Here is a 22156-nt window from a genome sequence, read left to right on the forward strand (position 1 = left end):
CATAAACACTTCTTCAATCCTCTTCCTCTCCATCTAAGCCCACCTACTTCCTTTACACTAACTTACCTAATCCTCCTTCCCTTCTCAGCCCCCTCAAATACTTCCCTCCCTCCCTGTACGTCCCATTCAGTCCCACCTCCCTTTATACTAAACTGCTCCCTCCATTCCGTATTTTCCCCTGCCCTGATCTTCCCTGACACACCTTTCCCCTCTGTATTCACCTCCCAATGATGTTTTTCTCTAATTCCCTCCTGTCAATGTCTTCCCCCAAACCCTTCTCAATGTTGTTTTCTCTCTTGCCCACTCCAATCCACCACTCTACCCTAACTCTGTCACAGCCTATGGGTGGAGGCCTTAGATCTTGGAAGCCATGAAGGGTGAGGTAATTGATGTGGGTCAGGTATTAGCAATCATCTGGTCTGCTCTGTGCTGGGGTGGGGGGAGAATAAAACAGAATTATCACATAAAAACTTGCTTAGAAGTCTTATACATCCTTCAGACTTCAGACTACATCTACATGCCTGCATTAGAGGGTATGAGCTACAAGGAGCATTTGGACAAACATTGGTTGTATTCTCTGGAGCAACAGAGGTGGGGTGGGACCCGATAGAAATTATAGAATTATGAGTGGCATGGATTGTGTAAACAGTCAGAGTAGGAATATTTAAGTGCTAGAGGGTGTGTATTAAGGGTGAGAGAGGAGAGTATATTTCTGTTTATTTATTTAGAGATGCAGCACGGTACTAGGCCCGAAAGGCCCACCAGATGTGTGGAGCAAGATAATGCACAGAGAGTGGTGGGTGCCTGGAACAGATGTGACAGTGACATTTAAGCGGTTTTTAGACACATGATTATGCAGGGAAAGGAGGAATTTGGATTGTGCAGACTGAAGAGATGCAGCTTAATTCAGAATCATGTTTGGCACAGACATCATGGGCTTAAGGGCCTGTTCCTGTGCTGTACTTTACACTACATTCCCATAATCAATCATTTCACTTGTTGATGAATCACATTGACCCCATCCTGATCTACCGTCGGAGTTTATTTGGCTCAGGTTCAGACTATATTCCTTTGGAGTGTTCATGTAATGCTGTCGGATCAGTGTTGAGGCTTAGATTAAATCAACCCTCCCCTGGCAACAAAGAAAACTCCGTCTCTCCATCAAGAAGTGCTAAATGAAAAAAAGAACAGAAACTGGTATTGAATGCCAAGCTGTTTCCTTGAAAATGAGTCATAATTATTAAAAATTAGCATTAAGAGTGAAGCTGTTGTCTATCATAATAAGATTGATTCAAAATACCTGCATCCTGCCTCTCCTAAAAACCTCTGGTAATTGTAAAACGGAAATTAAGGGTTTATTTAAATAAACACAGAATGATCAGAGGTGCAGCGAGAAAGAGATTCTGCTGCACCATTTCTGAGATTAACCACTTCCCAAGGGGTTTTATGGTACATAGTTCCTAAAATCGCAAAAGAAAAGAATTAAAAAGCCAACCAAAATGTGGTCAGTTCTGACCATTGTCAAGAAATAGCTTTGGTTCTGAATTACTGGTTGATCTTTTGAACTCTGCCCTCCCCAAAAGAAAATTGCAACTGCTCATGTGTATCGCACGCTTGCAGGCAAGACTTTAGAGAAGCAGAGATGCTGTTTACAAAGGCTATCGAGTTAAATCAGTAACTACAAACATGGTGCTCCTTTTCAGTGAGTGATAAAGTCCATGAAGGCCTCAGCACGGGGGTGAATAGTTGAAGGAAGGATCATCCTTTGAGAGAAAGCCCCAAAAAAGGAGTTTAGAAACAGGACAGCCACTCACCACCCTTTCATCCCTCACACTTCCTACGTCATTCATCATGATCACAGTTAACAAGGGGTGTCAACTAAATATACACCCAGTGGCCACATTATTGGATTAAACCAGCTCATTAATGCAAATATTTAATCAGCCAATCATGTGGCAGAAACTCAATAAAAAGCACACAGACATGGTAGAGAGGTTCAGTTATTGTTCAGGGAAAACATCAGAATGGGGAAAGAATGTGATTTGTGACTTTGACTGTGGAAAGATTGTTGGTGCCGGTCCGGGTGATTAGAGCACTTCATGTTTAACATGGTGCAACCAAATATGTGTGACAGCTTACTGGTAAATCATAAGACAAGTGAATTGACTAAAAACCATTATTTATAACATCTTTCATGAAGAAAATTGTGGTGAACTATCGCCGCAGACAGTGAGGAGGCAGGCGAAGGGGAGGCTGGTTTGCGGGGGGGGGGGTTGAGCAGTGTTGGGCATTACACAGGTGCAACATGTTTGAGCTGCGGACAAAGACAGAGATCGTATCGCTTCTGGAGGTGGACTGAACAACTTGGAGAGGAGTCTATGCAGGAGAGTTTTGACATCCATCCACCTAACCTGGGTGTGAAGTTGGATCGGTCCAAGCACTGGGTCGATTTGGTGAGATGGAGAACGGCTTTGGGCCGGGAGAGCCAGGCGTATTGGGGAGCTGGGATTAAAGTCCTAGAACGTGGAACTACTCAGTGTTTGGACAATATAAATGCCAGCACAGATAGACTGGAAGCCCCAGTGTTGGGTACAGAGGCAAGGGTCAAGCTGATTTCGCTCACTGCCCTGTGAGTGTTCATTCCTTTCTTCACAGCACCGAGGCTGTGATCTGATTTGGCTGCTATGTGTTTCTGACCTGCAGATGTGAAACCTGGGGACCGAGGCTTGGCTTGGGTTTACTCCAGCCGCTCAGGGTCTCGGTCTGGTTCAGGATGCTGGTGGCTTGCTTCTATTGTTTGCACAGTGTATTTTTTTGTCTCTTTCTCTGCACAGTGGTATTTGGTCTTTTTTAAAATTAGGTTATTTGAGTTTCTTGCTTTGTGGCTGCCTGTAATCAAACACATTTCAAGGTGTGTGATTTATACATTCTTTGATAATAAATGTGCTTTGAATCTTTGAATCATAAACTCACACACAACAGTCTCTAGAGTTTATAGTGAATTGTGTGATGAACAAAGAACATACAATGAGCAGCAGTTCTGTGAAAATGTCTTGTCAGAGAGGTCAGAGGAGAATGACCAGACTGGTTCAAGCTGACAGGAAGGCAACAGTAATTCAAATAACCACACGCTACAATAGTAGTGTACAGAACACACAACATGTCGAAACTTGAAGTGGATAGGCTACAGCAGCAGAAGACCATGAACATACAGAAATACATTCAGTGGCCACTTTTTTACATACGTCCTGTAGCCAATAAAGCGGGGACTGAGTGAAAATTGGAGACACAAGAGACTGCAGATTCTGGAATTTGGAGCAATAAAGAAGAAGGTGGAGGAACTCAGCAGATCAGACAGCCTCTGGAGGAAAATGGACTCTTGGCATTTCAGGTTCAAAACCATTCATCTGGAACCAGTTTTAAAATTTAAAATGTGATCAAAAATGGAATAGATCAGCCACATTTTTGACAGATGATTCAGCTATAATGCAATAGTTACATTTCTCAGAAGCTTCACATTATAGAGTCGAGTCATTGCAGCCCATATAAGGCAAAAACTGTTCTCTAATCCATTGATCACTTAGTAACCAATTTTCATCATGGAAGCATGCATTATAGCATCTTATACTACAACATAAGAAATAGGAGCAGGAATTGGCCATCTGGCCCATTGCGCCTGCCCCTGCATTCAATAAGATCATGGCTGATCTGGCTATAAACACAGCTCCACCTAATTGTCTTTTCCCTATAACTCTTAAATTCCTTGCTATGTAAAGATCTATCTAACTGTCTTCAATGTATTTAATGAGGTAGCCTCTACTGCAGGTGTTTCCAACCTGTGGTCCACGGACCCCATGTTTAATGTCATATGGCTTAAAAAAACGTTTGGAAACCCATACTCTACTACTTCCCTATGCACATATTTCCACAGATTCACTACTCTACAGTGTTGATTATGGTCATTTGACCTCACTAAGGCTCCAATATTCATTGTGCCCATAGAATTCAGCATTTACCGTATGGTTATGCTCTTGTGTTTCTAAGTGTTTATTAGGGAAGTCAACTAATGCAGGAAACAAGCTGCTGTTAACTAAAAAGTTGAGAATTTGAAATAGGAACTGGGAAGTATGCTGATGGAAGATGAGTGAAAATTTCTTGATTAGATTTGACTCCTGGGACTAATCCATCTTCTGAAGTGATCAAGTTTCTTTTAACCTGTCACATGTTGATTCTTTATACCCATAGTTCTGAATTACTGGAAAGGAACAGGAATCTCTCTTGGGCCAAATTTAGAGTCTCAGCTCCTTTGAAACGGCCACAGCTTCTGTATGCCTGACACCGAGCTCTTGAAACAGAAACTGTTACGAGGAGTATATACCATGTGGTCAAAGAAAGAAAAAGATTCAAGGTGGTGCTCAAGGTCACCTGGAGGAATGCAGTATCCCCACTAACTCCTACAAATTAATAATGACTCAGGGAAGAGTAAGTGTATTCAGGAGACTCAAAAGACTGCAGATGCTGTAATCTGGACTAACAGACAAAATGTCGGAGGAACGCAGCAGGTCAGGCAGCATCCATGGAGGGAAATGGACAGTCAATCTTTCAGGTCAAAACCCTTCATCTGGACTGGAGGAAAGCTGCTTCAAAATGGGCATACCTTGAAGAGACCTTCCAGTGAAATACTACAATGGATATGCAGGAAGATTTGCATTCACTTTGGCATTCTGGGTTCCAAGATGTCTATTGAGATCAATGTGGAATTGCAAACTCTTCCCTAGATGGGACAGGTAGTCAAAGGCTTTCAACTTGAAATATCAACTGTTCATTTCCCTCCATGAATACTGTCTGACCGCTTGAGTTCCTCCAGCATCCTCTAGCATCTCAAAGGTTGTTCTAGGTGCATTCAGGGATGGTATTGAGAACTTCAACTCTATGCATCAGGAGCATATGGAAGCTCATGTAAGTGGACCACCTCACAAACTCCACACCCTCCAAGCTATAAGAGCATCTGCCTGTCCCCTCTAGGATGTCAAAGATGAAGAGGGCCTGAAACTGTTCCTCTTTCCATAGATGATGCTTGTCCTCCTAAGATTTTCCAGCAGTTTTTATTTTTATCTAACAGTTGGATTGCACTTGCTGGGTGCTTATTGAAGACCAAATGGAAGTAATTAACTTTATCAGGTACTTGAGAAAATAAAGAGTGAAGAAACCAGTTGAAATCAAATTCAGGACAATTAGCAGAAGTATGGAGCAGAGGAGTTAGGACATCAGCAGTTCAGACAGCATCTATGGAGAGGAACAAAGAGCTGACATTTCAGGCTGAGACCCATCTTCAAGTCCTGATTGAAGGTTCTTAGTCTGAAATGTCGGCTCCATAGAGGCTGCCTGAACTGCTGATTTCCTCCAGCATTTTGTGTGTGTTGATCTGGATTTCCAGCATCTTCAGAATCTCTTGTGTTTGAGATTAGGGCATTCTTGTTTTTTTTTGGAAGGGGAGGTAGGGAATGGAGGAACGTGGGGAGAAGCACATGTGATCACTGTAAATGATGAGCTAACGAGCTTCCTTCTGCATTACAGATCTCCATAAAGAGAAAAATAGATTTGTTCAGATATGATCAAATGGCCGTGAAAGCTTGCGGACAGTCTTTCTCTTGACAAGCAAAGTCTTTTGAAAAGAATGAGGCCTATTGCCAACTTTAAACTGAGGCAGGAAATCACAGTTACAAGAGATAACATCTTGAGAAAAGTATACCCAAGTTCAGACATAGTGCTGGCAAATAGGTGCACTGCTGCAAGAAAGCAACATCCATCATCAAAGTCCCCCACTATGCAGACCATGGCCTCTTCTCACATCTACCATCAGGAAGGATTTGCAGAAGCCTTCAGTCCCACACCACCAGGTTCAGGAGCAGTTATTACCCTATAACCATCAGGCCCTAGAACAGGTTTAAATAACTACTCTTATCTGATTCTGTGATCTACAGACTCATTATTAAGGGCTGCTTGTAATTCATGTTCTGAGTATTTTTCATTTGCAGTTTGTCTTTTGCACATTGATTGTCAGTCTTCATCCATTTATATATAGTTTTTCATAACTTCTACTGGATTGCTTTTTTTCTGTAACTTTTTTTCCTGAAATTAATCTTGTGGCAGTGTATGGTAACATATATGCACTTTGATAATAGAATATCTTTGAACTTTGAGGTTACTTGATTTCACGTTCAGTACTGTACATTAGGCACCAACACAGGCACAAAGATTTGAACTGCTATTGCTGTCCCAAACATCATTCCTCGTGCAGGACAGTCAGAGCCAAATAACACAGATCATTTTTGCAAATCATAGCTGGCCCATAATTCTTAACTCAGTGATATTTATGTAATTCATACAATAATCAGAATGAGGTTTAATACCACAGGCATGTCGTGAAATTTGTTCACTTAGTGGCAGCAGTACAATGCAATATATGATAAATATAGAAAAAATAAAAGAATTACTGTAAGTATATGTATGTATATTAAATAGTTAAATTAAAAATAGTAGTGCAAAAATAGAAATAATAAAAAAGTAAAGTGTTGTTCATGGGTTCAATGTCCATTTAGAAATCATATGGAGGATTGATTTGTGTTCCCTTGTATTGCCCTTTCTGAAGTCCACAATCAGCTCTTTGGTCCTACTGACATTGAGTGCCAGGTTGTTGTTGCGACACCACTCAATTAGCTGTTATCTTGCTCCCGTACGCCCTCTGGTCTCCATCTCTGATTCTGCCAATGATGGTAGTATCATCAGCAAATTTATAGATGGCATTTAAGCCATACCTAGCCACACCATCATGGATATAGAGAGATTAGAGCAATGAGCTAAGCACACATCCCTGAGGTGTACCAGTGTTGATCATCAGCAAGGAGAAAATGTATTTACTAATCCGCATCGTGTGGTATTTCGGTTAGGAAGTCAAGGATCCAGTTGCAGAAGGAGGTACAGAGGCCCAGGTCCTGTAGCTTTTCGATCAGGACTGAAGGAATGATGGTGCTGAACGTTGAGCTACGGTAAATGTACAGCATCCTGACATAGGTGTTTGTATTGTCCAGGTGATCTAAGGCCTCGTGAAAAGCAATTGAGATTATGTCTCAATGTCTACTGTGGCAATAGACAAATTGCTAAAGCAGCAGTTGATTCTAGCCATGACCAACGTCTCAAAGCATTTCATCACCATAGATGTGAGTGCTACTAGACAATAGTCATTGCGGCAACTTACTCGCACTACTTTTCTTGGGCACTGGTATAATTGTTGCTCTTTTGAAGCTTCCTACTGCAGTAGTGAGAGATTAAAAATGACTTTGAGTACACCCGTCAGTTGTTTGGCCAAACTTGTTTGGCACAAGTTTTCAGAACTTCTATTGATGTGTGGTGGAGAGCATATTGACTAGCTGCATCACAGCGTGGTATGGAAACACCAATGTCCTTGAATGAAAAATCCTACAAAAAGTAGTGGATTTGGCCCAGGATATAATGGGTAAAGCCTTCACCATCTTTGAGCACATTGACATGGGATACAGTTGCGAGAAAGCAGCATCCATAATCAAGCACTCCCACCACCTTGGTCACGCTCTCTTCTCTCTGATGTCTTCAGGAAGAAGGTACTCACACTATGAGGTTCAGGAACAGTTAGTATCCCTCAACTGCCAGGCTCCTGAACCAGGGAGAATAACTTCACTTGCCCCATCACTGACTGTTCCCATGACTCACCTTTCAGGACTCTTCATTACATGTTCTCAATATTTATTGCTTGCTTATTTATGTATTTAATATTATTATTTATATTACTTTTTTTTCCTTCTTTTGTTATTATACAGTAAAATTGCCTTTTCCACACTGGTTGTCCACCCTATTGGTGCAGTCTTTCATTGATTCTATTATGGTTATTGCATTTATTAAATATGCCTGCCAGAAATTCAATCTCAGGGTTGTATATGGTGATATCTATGTACTTTGATAATAAATTTACTTTGAACTTTAAATTTGCATCCAGTTCTGGTTGTTTGGAAAGTTATGAGCTCCCAGAAATGGCGCAGAGGTATTTACTGGCATTATTCCAAGATCATTAATTTTTGGCTGCCAGATTGAACTGGTGAAACTATGGTTGCACTGTTTAGAGAAAGCAAAAATTAGAGGAAATTTTTTAGAGATATATGAAACCTTGTTAGATTTAGATAGGGTAGATTGAGGGATGTTGTTCCCATCATGAAACCACTGGGACACAGTTTAACTTTTTTTTTTGCAATATGATACAAAAAAAATGTAGGAACTTTAACTCAGATCTGGAATCCAGCACTGAGCACCTCCAGGAGCAGTGGAAACTGTCACTTATTGTTTTCAAGTCGGAAATGGAGGGGCATGAACTGAAGGGCATAAATTTAAGCTGAGAGGGGGAAAGTTTAAAGGAGATGTGTGGGGCACCTTAATTTTACACATAGTGGGAGATGCCTGAAAAACACTGTAAGGCTAGTAGTAACATCAGACAGACACTACAGTGGTACTTAAAAAGCATGTGAAGATGCAAGGAATGGAGGGATATGGACCACGTGCAGGCAGATTGGTTTAGTATCATTTGGCATCATGGTCAGTGCAGGCAATGGACCAAAACACCTGTTCCAATGCTGCACTGTTCTATGTTCTGTATGAAAAAGGCTGATACACAGGCGGTGGGGAAAGAGCAGGAAGATAATCGGTGGGATTACTCCGGTTCAGGCCAACACATTCTTGATAGTGTGAATGGCCTCTTCCTGTGCCATAAGAATTCTGTGATTCTATGAAATATGTCTGACAGGGATATGGATCTGCAGCTTACTGAATATCCCGCCTCACTTCCCCTGGGGAAACACTTTCTTCCAATAATAACTCTGCATGCATCCAGAAATCAGGCATTCTTTTTCACTCCAGCTTCCCATATGCACTTTCTACTAGAACTGGACGCAGTATTCTAACTGCAGCTTAACTAATATTTTAGTGCAACATCCTGGCTTTAGTAATCTCTTAATAAAGCTAAGGATGCCTTCATTTTCTAACAGCCTTCCCAACCTTAACAAACTTGCCACAGCATCTCAAATATGGTTCTTATCCTGCTTCTCTGAAGTCAGTTGAGCAATCAGAAACCATCTTTGCACAGACACAAGAGATTCTGCTGATGCTGGAAATCCAGAGCAACGCACAAAATTATAGAGGAATTCAGGTCAGGCAGCATCTATGGAGCCAAATAAACAGGTGATGTTGACTGTTCATTCCGCCCGTAGATGCTGCCTGACCTGCTGAGTTCCTCCAGCGCTTCCTGTGTTGCTCTCTTTGCAAAGAACAGGTACATCAAAGAGCAATACAAATAAATCAATTCCCCAACCATTTCCATTTTTTCTCAGTACAATTTACTGTGGTAATTCTATTTCTTGTTAACCCTGTCGGACAGCGAGCTTACTTTTTAAAAAACTGATGGTTTCTCTGGTGGTAATCATCTCTTAGAGTTTGTTAGGATTATTCTGCATGCCATTACCTGACTTGTATAGAAAGTTAAGAACAGGAAACCTCAATGTAACAAGGTACATAGGGTTCTGCACAATTTGTGACTTGCATTTTGCATCAAAGCTATAATTAGCAAATTCAGTTGAACTTTCTGGTGCCTCGGTCCTTCCATTTATTTCCTTTCTGATATTATCCTTCATAGCTTTTCAGATTGGATTTAAGCAATGCAACGAGATACGAGTTGCTTCGTGTTAAAAGGAGATCTTAATGGAGAGATCCCTTTGGAAATCGAACTTCAGGACTGACAGGAAAAGCTTTTCTGTCCTTTTTTTTAACTAAATTCTGCATATTCACATAATATAACGTAATAAATCAAATTCAGTTTTGGTAGTAAGCAATCTCTCAACCTGCTGGTGTTCTTTGGACTCAGAATATTAAATAGTACAGAAGAGGAACAGGCCCTTGGGCTCTCAATGTTGTGCTGAACTAATTAAGCTAATGATGCCTAATTAAACTAATCTCTTCTGCCTACACACGGTCCATATCCCTCCATTATCTTCATATTCATCTTCCTTCCTAAGAGTCCCTTAATCGTAGCTGCCTCAACTGTTACACCTGGCAGCACATTCCAAGCATTCACCACTCTTTGTGTAAAAAAAAAACTTATCCCACATGCCTTTGAAATTTTCCCTTCTCACCTGAAATGCTTGCCCTGCATATTGGACATTTCGATCCTTCTTATAGTGAAGGTACTTGTCCACCATGCTATTGGATAGGAAGTCCCATGATTTTGATCCAGCAATGCAATGTGCTTTTGACTCAGATGTCCAAGACTGTCAGGGAAATAGACAGATGATTGTGAGCCCCTGTCCTTCAAGGTAGTTAAAACTGTGAATTTGGCAGACATTGCTACAGAAGCAATGGCAAGTTGCTCAAACATATCTGTTGGGTGTCACGCACGGCTTGCTACTGGTGGAGTGACAGTGGAGAATTTGCGAGCCTGTCAAGCAGGTCACCTTCAGAGTTCCCTCTAATTTAATGACCAGCACATGCAGAAGTCTTGTGCTGTGCAGTTTTTTGCCCAGTGACAACATGTGCGCACTGAACTAAACCATTCCACTATAAATGAACTAGCAGTTCTTTTGCACTTCACCCTCTTTGGTTCTTTGAAATTTGACAAAGTGAATCAATTATTTCTTCAACAAAAACAGTATAAATAAGCTAATTATAGGCTAACATCAGGTAACTGACAAAAGGGTGTGATGAAAGGACATGAGCACGAATAATATTGTTGGCCATCATTTCTTTTTTTGAACAACCTTAACATTAATGCCCAGAATTGCAAGTGCAAGCCGCATTTTTATAACTTTAAGGATGGTACAAAACTTGGCAGTGTTGTGCACCATAAACAGAAGTGACAGGTTGCAGTACGATATGCAGCACACTGGTTGAGTGGGCAGAAGAATGTTAGATGATGTTTCTTGCAGAGAAGTGTGAGGAGACTGAAGGGAAGCTATATATTTAGCCTGCCTGTTACGCAACTAGCATTTAGAGCGGTAATGAAGGTCCTCCATCTCTGGCAGTGTTCAGGAATTCTTCCTTCGTCATATCAGTAGCTTCCTCTCGGTTTTCACTGCTGTCCATCATCCAAATCCCAGGTGGAGACTCAGGAATACCATCACACTCAGATGTAGCATGATTCTTTATTGCTGTTTCTGTAACGGTTTTGTTTTACCAGAATCAGAATCAGGTTTATTATCACTGGCATGTGTCGTGAAATTTGTTAACTTAGCAGCAGCAGTTTAATGCAATGATAATTTCTTCTATACATAATAGAGAAGAAAAATAAGTAAAAGTAAATAAATAAGTAATTAGAGTATGTATATTGAATAGATTAAAAATCGTGCAAAAACAGAAATAATATATATTAAAATAGGGAGGTAGTGTTCATGGGTTCAATGTCCCTTTAGGAATCTGATGGCAGAGGGGAAAAAGCTGTTCCTGAATCGCTGAGTGTGTGCTTTCAGGCTTCTGTATCTCCTACCTGATGGTAACAGTGAGCAAAGGGCATGCCCTGGGTGCTGGGGGGTCCTTAATAATGGATGCTGTCTTTCTGAGACAATGCTCCTTGAAGATGTCCTGGGTACTTTGTAGGCCAGTGCCCAAGATGGAATCGATTAAATTTACAACCCTCTGCAGCTTCTTTCAATCCTGAGCAGCAGCCAGCACCCCTCCCATACCAGACAGTGATGTAGCCTCTCAGAATGCTCTCCACGGTACATCTGTAGAAGTTTTTAAATGTTTTTGTTGACATACCAAATCTCTTCAAACTCCTAATGAAGTATAGTCAGGGTTGTTAGCCCTGGGCTGAATCCCCTCCAAACCTGAAGGGCCAGTAGATCACTCTTAGTCTGCCCTCTACCCTTTGACCTGGTTGACATGGGTGACCCTACTAAGAGCCAAAGCATGATGTCCTGACTCCGGCCAATATACTGTAGCTCTCTGGGTCATTGAGGCACACAGGCCTCTAAACCACAATGAGGTTGTGATCCCCTTGGAGAAGAGGCAATGTATCATAAAGGATAATGGGGTGAAGAAGCAAACAATCCTGGAAAGATGTGTGCATAAGTTATTTGGATGTGGCAGGATATGTTGAGAAAGTGATTAATGCAGTATATTGAATTTTGGCTTTATTAATAGAGTATAAAATCAGAGATGTAACACTAAGCATTTAAAAAGAAATTATCTAGCCTTAACTGGAGTATTATGTTTAGTTCTTGTCACCACATTATCTTTCAATTATTGGTAAATCATCCAGTTACTGAGATTTTACCAATAGTTGCAATTAATGGGCATGCAACTGATTCTGAGGAGATTGATTAACTCAGTGAAAAGGGGCAGATGAACAAATCCATAACATGTAAAAAGTGCAAGCAGTTTGAAAGTGCATTTATTGTTCATCAATCATGTTATTACTGAATGCCATTGCCTTAGTCCTCTGCATTCCCAGCTACTCCCAGTAACCTTTCACCCCGTTTATCAAGAAATCTATCTACCTTTGCCTCTAAACATTCACCTGCTTTGTTTCCACTCCCTCTGAGGAAAAGAACTGCAAAGAATCATGACTGTAAAAAAAAAACCTCTTTGCCTAAAATAGATGACATCATATTTTTTAACAATGACCCTTGGTTGTAGATTCTGTCCACAAGAGGAAGCTGAGAGTTGACGCCCAATGTTTTCTTTAATAACTGAAGATATCTCTATCTGCCAGCCAGTGAAGACAGAAAGAACACACCCAAATTAACCCTGTGTTAATTCTAAATATCTTCATAGAGAGACAGAGAAACTGGTATAAGCCATTTCCCGTATTATGCGTGACATGGTAAATGAAGGAAGTGTAAATATTTATAAATGATGATCTCAACTCACCAAAAATGAAAACATCAAGCCTACTGAATCATCTTGCAGGCAATGACACAGAGTTTAGACTCAGAAACAGGTTATTCAGTCTGTCTCTTTTGTACTGGTGTTAATTCTTCAGAAAAGCCTCCTCCCATTCCCGATGAAGAGACTGGACCCAAAATGTTGACTGTTGACCCCTTTCCGTAGATGCTGCCTGACCTGCTCAGTTCCTCCAGCATTTTTTTACATGTTACTCCCATTCCCTACTCTTTTGGACTTTTCTCCCTGACCAGCTTCACTTTAAGTGAATCTCTGCAGTTCACATTAAATGCTCCTTGTACCACACTGCAATGACTCCAAAATTAATAGTCCAGGATCTGAAATCTAATAACAAACAAATAATAGAGTTGGATCCATAAATTTTCAGGTATTGAGTGAGCTTCTTTGTAGAATCTAACCCAATGTTTTGGCTAGGTAACCAGACGATATTAGTCCCAATAATAAGTGGTCATGTCATTTTCCTCTGCCTGAATTTAAGTCAGTGAAGTATTGAAAAACACAGTTAAGCATTTCTATGAGAGTAGAACAGGTATTTTTATTTGTTAATTTTTTTCAATTCCTTTGAAGCTAATTTTGATATAAAACTGTTACTACTTTAAACTTTAGAAAAGTAATGAAAAAAGACAAGTCCGAAGTAATTTACATATATTTTGAATAATTAACCCATACGGTTAAAACATACGTTGTATATTTTGTTACATAAAAATATCATCCATATGTTGTGTCCAAGGGCATTTGATATTTGTAATTTTACACTGAAGGGTATGAGGCAGAGTACTCAGTTGAAGAAGAATTACTGAACTAAGATCTGGAAACTATACATTTTCTCAGCCATCTTAAGTTGTCTTTTATTTTTGGGTCTTACTTCCCTACCCAAACATCAAGCATGCACTGAAAGTGCGGCAGCAAGATGATGTACCCCTCCCCAAATAATCAATAAATTTATGTTTCTGTGCATGATAATCTATCTAGAACAATAGCTGTCAAATTTAACTTCCTCCAAAGTGCCTGCAACGTGTTAATTCAACATTTGACAGTGTTCAGAAGAAAATAATACCAATTTAAATGAAAAAAAATTGTCATTGCACATAAAGGATGAGGTGAATTTTAAAATATTTGTCCCATTAAGTCTCCCTCCTATAATACTCCTCCCACTATATCTCTGTGAAGGTTTACCATCTTAGCAACAAGGATATCCATGTGACATACATCCCCATTAGGACATGGCTTTGAATAACCCACAGCCTAGAACAATTACACAAATTGATATGACTCTTGGATAGATGAGGTTGCAGTTACAGTATATACAATGCCTGTTACTTATATACAAATATTTGAATGGAACAGCATATGTCAACAATAAAGCAAACCATTTCCATCTCCCATCAAATACTTCCATGGAAAGTCAATGTACATGTAGTTGAAAGAGGAATGCTGCCTAGGCAACCATGAAGAATTGTTCCCAGAGGAATTACCATGGGATATTTAAACATCAAGAGTAAAATTTGCATTATTTTCTGGAATTTTCCAAACCACTTCATAGAGTATGTGTGAAGTACTGTTTAAGTCAAAAGTACAAGGAGTAACTTGTGCTCCTGTAAATAGCTACAAAGAAATGACTGGACAAGTTTTAGATGAGGGATTAATATAGGCAGGTACAATTCCTCAAGTAATGCACCCTGAAGAGAAAGGCAGAGCTGCATTTGAACATTGCATCCTAAAGGCAATACCAGAGTGGGAATGCCAGTGTGAATCTTTGAACAGAGAGTTTGGATGAATGGTGCAACACACACAAAATGCTGAAGGAACATAGCTGGTCAGGCAGCATCCATAGAAAAGAGTAAACAGTTGACATTTCGGGCCAGGACCCTTCATCACAACTCATTGTTGAGTGTTGCTTTGATTTCGAGCATCTACAGATCTACTGTTATTTGTTGAATGAAGAGTGATTTGGAGGCAAGAGTCCTATCAACTATTTGTGGGATGTTGCTGTGTACAAATTAGCTCTTGTATTTGCTTCATTACAAAAGTCACCTCATTTCAAAGTGCTCTTTCTTAGCTGTGAGCATCTTAGGACGTTTGAAAATGGAAGTGTAAGGCAATGATATAAGTACTCTTACCTTATTCTTCAGTAAGTAAAATGCCTAAAATTGTGCTTATTTTCAAGTGCAATATAACTTGCAGGAAAATACTTTAAGAAAGCCTCATTAGATTTTACACTTTCCACCAACTATATTAGCAGAGAAACCAACACTGCTCTAATCAGCGATTTCTCCTTCTGGTGAACAAAATTCCCTCCCCCACGCCTTCCTCTATTTCCCACTCTAACCTTTTACTTCTTCCCACCTGCATATTACATACCCCTGGGATGCCCCCCACCCCTTCCCTTTCTCCTATTGTCCACTCTCCTCTCATATCTGATTCTTTCTTCTCCGGCCCTTGGCCTTTCCCAACCACCTGGCTTCACCTATTACCTTCCAACTTGTCCTCCTTCCCCTTTCCCCACCTTTTTATTCAGGCATCTTCCCCCTCCCTCTCTGTCCTGAAGAAGGGTCTTGGCCTGAAACATCTGCTGTTTACTTTTTTCCCCATAGATTTTGCCTGGAGTGCTGAGTTCCTCCACCATTTTGTGTGTGCATTGCTTTGGATTTCCAGCATCTGCAGATTTTCTTGTGTTTGTGTTCTGCTCCAATCATGTTTAGAAGGCTGACTGCCATAGGCCGTAATGAACTGTGCCATAATGAGTACAGTATTCTAGAAATGCATAGCAGGTCTGATTGCACCGAAAGATAAAGACAGAAAAATCTTCAGGAAGAGGCTAGAAATCAGAATGGTCTTCCTGGTCTCAAGCATTACTTGAGGAATTGTACTGGCTTTTATTTATCCCTCATCTACAAAGTAAGTACCTGGTCTTCCCACTTTCAGCAACACATAGAGAAGACACCAAGTCCATGGTGTCCACACTCTTTGTGTATGTGGTCCTATGACTACAGCTCATTCATTTGATGAGGGTTTCAGGCACCAAGTTTCAGTCCCCAACTACACTTAAGATTAAAAAAGTCTGTATTCAGCTCTTTTCTAATTATTTTACTAATTACCTTTTACTATGCCTCAAGGTATTAACCTCTCTGTTGAAAGAAATGGCCACATCTTTTAAATTTTCCTCCATGGTTTTCTGTCTCAGAGAAAATAACCTCCCATGTAACCTCCCATTCCTCATACCTGAAATTCTATAAAGTTTGGAAGCACCCTCATTAATCTCCTTGCAGTTACCGATGAGTCTGCTGTGCACTTTAAACAAGCAGCACACGCAAAATGCTGGGAGGAACTCAGCAGGCCAGTCAGCACCTATGGGGGAAAAAAGTACAGTCGACGTTTCAGGCCAAAATCCTTCAGCAGGACTGTGTACATTTTTCTATAGATGCTGCCTGAGCTGCTGAAATCCTCTAGCATTTTGTGTGTGTCCAGCATCTGCAGATTTTTTCTTGTTTATGCATTTTAAACATTTAGATAAGGAGGGTACCCTCCAGGGAAGTAAAGGATATGTTTTTAAGGTGGGAGGAGGAAAGTTTAAAGGTGACGTACAAGAGAAGTTTTTGTACAGAGTAGTAAATGCCTGGAACAGGCTGCCAAGGGTAGCAGTGGAAGTCAGTATGGTAAAGGTGCTTAAGAGACTTTTAGATAGGTGCATGAAAATTAAGGGAATAGGGGGAAATGTACAGGCAGAAGAGGTTTTATTTAATTTCATATCATGTTCCTTACAGACATTGTGGGCCAAATGGCTTGAATTTGCATTGTGTGGTTCTGTGTTCTACTTAATGGAAGCTTGTAATAATTTTCATTACTTCCTTTGTCTCACTAGGTAGCTGAGCTTATTGCTGTCATCTCAATGAGGCAGGTGCAATCAGGCAATAGGAAGTGGTGCCCAGCTACTGCAAGCACCTACGACACCTCATTATGTACAAGAGCTTGCAGTGGCTGGGCACCACTTCCTGTTCCCTTCCCCTACCCCCCCCCCCCACACACACACACACCTCAACACCCAGCCCATTCTTCTCACCTGCTTGTCCTTCCTGTCCCGCCAGCATGTTATACACTTGTTGGCTTCGAAGTGAACTACCCAGCATCCTGAGGTGTTGGCCATAGGTCAGTAATAGCAACAACATCTCTGATCTCTGAATCTCCTTGGAACAGTGCCTCAGAACAGTTAACTGCATTCAAGTTGCTGCATAAGTTCATGCTGTTTGGAAATCACCTTAGAAAAATGTAATGGCTTACATTTCTGTAGCCCTTTCCATATCCCTTCTCTAAGTTACTCCAAAACACTTTATGGGCAATGAAGTTCTTTTAAAGCATCATTCTTGTCATACAGAAAATGCTGTAGCCATCTACCAGCATGAAAACAACATTTATATTAGATTTCATTTGAGATTTTGTGCTCTTGCGGTTTTAATTCATTATAATGGTTTAATAGCTGTTCATTATTTACTTAATTGTTTATGCACGGCACATCTGATGATGTTACATAATAACTAATATCTTGAATGGCCTATATCCTGGGGGTCATATTAATGGGTGACTATCCATTTGGTGTCTGCCTTACTTTTCCTCTTTTTAACACTATACTAAATGTAGCTTCCTGGGAACATGCTTCTGTCAAGCTTCTACTCCTTTCGTTTCCCGCTCCCACCTTCTTATTCTGACTTTCTTCCCCCTTCCCTCTCCATTTCCAATGAAGGGTCTTGGCCTGAACGTCAACAGCTTATTCTCCTCCATAGATGCTGCCTGACCTGCTGAGTTCCTGCAGCATTTGTGTGCGTGCGTGCATGTGCGTGTGTGTGCGTTATTCAACTTTTCCATTACCAGCAGAATCTCTTGTGTGTAAATGGGCTTCAGTTTTTACAGATGAGCCTAAGTTAAAAGTCAGAATTTAATGTTAAGAAAGGTTCTGGGGATGACTTGCCTCATGGTCTTTGAAGTAGTGCTGTGAGATCCTTGCCGATCACTGCTGATGGTGCAGCACTCCCGCAGTAGTCTTGATGGATCATTAGAAGTGAGTCATGGCTGGCAGTGTGAACGTCAGACAGCAATGAGAGGAAATGATTGAAGCACAGGAGCAGTGGGTGGCAGACCTGAATGACTATTACAATGCGGAGGTCGGAGGCCCGGAGGTGGCCTGCTCTGGGGTTGGAGGCCCGACTAGTTGTGTGGATGAGAGGGTGGGAAAGGGCCCATTTTATTGTTGTTGTTCTTCGTTTATTATTTGCATGTTGTTCTGCTGTGGGCATGACAGGTTGGCTCCGGAATGTGTGGTGACACCTTTGGGTGCAGGTGCCCCTCTCACTTCCTTCAGTAGTGTTGGCTGATAACGCAAACAATGCCTTTCACTGTATGGTTCAGTATGTGATAAATAAATCTAATCTACCCACCTGTCAGCCAACAGCGCAGTTACCTACTGTTGAAACGTACCAATGGAGATCATGCATTAGGCGATCAGTTTTGCCCTGCTGTTCATAATGACTTTGACTTGTCAACAGAGAAGGGTGGAGGGATATTCACTTTTATTTACCGGTACTGGACACATGCATTATCAAGGATGTATCTCACTCTAACCATAGACTTTTTACTCTCCTCCTATCCGGTAGGTGCTACAGGAGCCTCCGCTCCCGCACCAGCAGGCTCAGGAAGAGTTTCTTCTCTGAGGCTCTGACCCCGCTGAACCTCACATCACAGCGCTAAGCAGTTTTGCACCCATATTGTACTGTTTCAGTAGTTTTATATTTGTGTGCTGTAGCACCTACTTTTTATTCACAGTTATTTTGTAAATAACATTATTCTTTTGCACTTCTGTTTAGATGCTAATTGCATTTCATTGGCTTTGTATCTGTACTCGGCACAATGACAATAAAGTTGAATCTAATCTAATCTAATAGGTAAATGTAAACAACTATCTATAATAAACTTCACCCATTTACTGCTCTCAAATTCAAGGAGACTAAATGCATATCAGATAGAAATTAAATGTTATTGACCAAGGAAACATTCCACCCCCCCATGATCTTTTATGTAAATGGAATATTTACTTACTTGGGTAAATTTGCACTCGTGAACTACTTTTGTCAGATATGAACTCACATCTCTGGATCATTGACCCAGGACTCATGATGCAAGTCTAGCAGCTTAACTGCTGTACTAACGTGCCCCTGACAAGTGGAAATTGCATCACATTTACTTGAGAATTCTTTTCAAAGTGATTTGTCATTGAATAGTTTGCCCTAACCACCTTAAGTCCAGAGAATGGCACAATCAATTGAGGCCGGCATTGGATTGAAAATACTGTACTCTCTTATCAAGGCTTATGGTCTGTCACTAAAAAGAACTCAAATCTGGAAGCAGTTGATCAGTTGATCAGGCAGCATACGCAAGGACAGAAACAGTTAATGTTTCAAGTCCAAGATACCCATGATCAGAGCTGGAAAGGTAATAAAACAAGGTCACTCTATGTTGATTTGCTGGGTAGAAGGGAAGAGCTGGAGAGAACAGATATAAAGTCTCTGATAAGTTGTCAAGGTTGCAATTGTTTTAAAAATTGACAGTGAATGACAGAATTGAAACAGAAAGTTAAAAGCATATCTGTGGAGAGAATCAAAAGGCATTTGGTAACCTGATAAAATTCAGTATTAAGTCCCAAGAGTGATGAATACCCATATAGAGGACAAGGTGCCATTCTTCAAGCTTACTTTGGGAATTGTTGGAGCAATGTAGAAGAGAATAGAAAGAGAAATCATTATAGGAGTGGGAGAAGGAATTGGACTGACAATTGCAAGTAATGGCCCATTTTTGTCTGCAACAGATATGGTGGTGCTTTTCTATTGGAATCTGTTTGTTCTTTTTCACTCCTGCTCACGTCTTTTCTTCAAAGGAACCGACAACTTGGCTCTGTGCCCCATCACAGACAGTCCCTCTGTACTCCTCTCCTTTTCTACTACTTAAAACATGTAACACACACAAAATGGAGGAACTCAGTAGGTTAGAAAGTATCTGTTGAAAGGAATAAACAGTCAATGTTTTGGCCTGAGAACAAAAGTTGATTCTTGTTCATAGATGCTGCCTGACTTGGTGATTCCTCCAGCATTTTGTGCATGTTAATCTGAGGATTTCCAGCATCCATGGTATCTTTTGTGTTTATAACTTAAAACATGACAGCTTTTCCCTTTTCAGACTCTGATGAAGAGATTTTGACCTTGAATGTTGATTTTGTTTCTGTTCCCATTAATGCTGCTCAACCCACTGAGAAGCTTCCTGCATTTTTTTTGTTTTGGATACCATGCAGTTACAGCAATTTGCTCCATTTACAGTTCTTCATCTGTGAGGCAGCTATGTTGCTATTGAGAAGCCAGCACTCCTACTGATACTGGGTCTTGAGTGTAAATCCTGCAATCTCCACCAGCTGTAGAAATAGATGAGGGTTTTCTTGTGTTGGTTCCAAGTCTCTCATCTCTTTTCTTCCCTACTCAACACCATTCCATGTGTCTGGAGAAAATGGAGACTATAATATGGACCATTTGGCCCACTGAATTTCTGCTGACCATCAACACCAACTTATGCCAAATCCAATTTTTTATGCTCTCTGTACTCCCTTCAACTTCCACTGATCCTACTGCCCACTACACACTAGGAACAATTTACAATGGCCCTGTTAGCCTCCTGTCCCACTAATTTTCGGAAACTAGAGCACCCGGGGGGGGGGGGGGGAATCCACTTGGTAATGGAGAACCTGAAAGCTTGAGATGGACAGCATGGAGGTCAGGACGGAATCTGAGTTACTGGCCTGATGAGACAGCAGCTTCCTCAGCCGCACATTAATACAAAAGTCATCTGGGGAAAATGTGACATTTCCTGGAGCTACAGTTATGACTAGCCAGCTGCTGGTGTAGTGGCATCACCAGTGAATGGTCCCGGGTTTCAATCCGGCTGGCCGCTTGCTCATTTTCCATCTGTGCAGGGTTGAGCATCGAGCAAGCAACTCGGCCTCATTAAAAAAAAACAGACAAATGCTAAAGATATGGCAAAAAAAATGCCGTCAGATGCGCCACAAGGCGCAAAAATGTTGTGTCTGAACAATGGTGTCATTTTTAAGGTGCTTTTTTTTCTTCACATAACTGAAGCAACACTGCCCAAGCAGTGAGCTTTGCTGTTTGCACACTAATCAGTGTCCATTAATTGCGATAGGCACAGACCTTGGGAATCAAAGCTACAGCCTCTGGCTGAACTCAGGGTTTTGAGAGTCCCTCTGAAGGCTGAAAAGAGAGGAACAATGGCTGAAGGAAAACATACACAGATATTCCATGCAGAGGCAAATGCATTAATCAGCGTTCACTTATGAGCCAAATTCTGTAACCACATTATCTTGCGTACACTAATAAACTTTGAGTGTCTCAATGTACTAATAATTGATTATCATGTCATTCATTACCACAAATATAGACGTTAACTTCCTGTTAGTAAAACGTAATGTGCCGCTATGTAATCCTTTATTCGTATCGCTGTTGGAACTTGAGTTGGACGAAAAGCTTTGGTCCTGACTTTCCAGCTTAGCTTGATTGCTGTCTATTACTGCCAGTTCTGAATGGAATATATGTCATTGTTTGTGTAGCCCTTTGCAATAGTATTCTGACAATTCATGCCACCACTTTATTTGCTCCAAGCCATATGCCCGCATCACTTTGGAGAGTCTGGTACTAGTTCTGCAGGAGGGAAACGAACAAGGTTACTGTTAACATTTTTCTTATCATTGATTAAATTTTTTAAACAATTTAATGTTTAATTAAAGGGTTACTGTATGACAAGCATTTGATGGCTCAGAAAGGCCTTGATGGAGTAGATGTGGAGAGGATGCTTCCAATAGTGAGACAGTCTAGGACCACAGGACACAACCTCAGAATACAAACATGTCCCTTTAAAACAGAGATGAGGATGAATTTTTTGCTAGAGGGTGGTAAATCTTTAGAATTCATTGCCTCAGACAGCTGTGGAGGTCAAGTCATTGGGAATACTTAAAGAGGAGGTTGCTAGGTTCTCGATTAGTAAGGGTGTCAAAGGTTGCCAGGAAAAGGCAGGATAATGGGGTTGAGGGGGATGATAAATCAGTCATAATTGAATGGTGGAGCCTACTTGACAG

At 40.9% G+C, this 22156-nt stretch overlaps 2 protein-coding genes across 2 annotated transcripts in view; one reads left to right on the forward strand and one right to left on the reverse strand.

Moving 5' to 3' along the window:
• The window catches only part of cdh23 (cadherin-related 23), a 1109092-nt gene that overhangs the window by 858142 nt on the left and 228794 nt on the right, over positions 1 to 22156 (forward strand). The gene's annotated exons all lie outside the window — the stretch shown is intronic.
• Positions 18787 to 22156, reverse strand: part of vsir (V-set immunoregulatory receptor) — a 58981-nt gene continuing 55611 nt past the window's right edge. Inside the window, exon 7 of the mRNA XM_059946454.1 lies at positions 18787 to 21722. Within this exon, the coding sequence (XP_059802437.1) occupies positions 21697 to 21722 (26 nt within the window). The 3' untranslated portion in view covers positions 18787 to 21696. The remainder of the gene's footprint in view (positions 21723 to 22156) is intronic.

This window comes from Hypanus sabinus, chromosome 21 (genome assembly GCF_030144855.1).
Source record: "Hypanus sabinus isolate sHypSab1 chromosome 21, sHypSab1.hap1, whole genome shotgun sequence".
Lineage (NCBI taxonomy): Eukaryota > Metazoa > Chordata > Chondrichthyes > Myliobatiformes > Dasyatidae > Hypanus > Hypanus sabinus.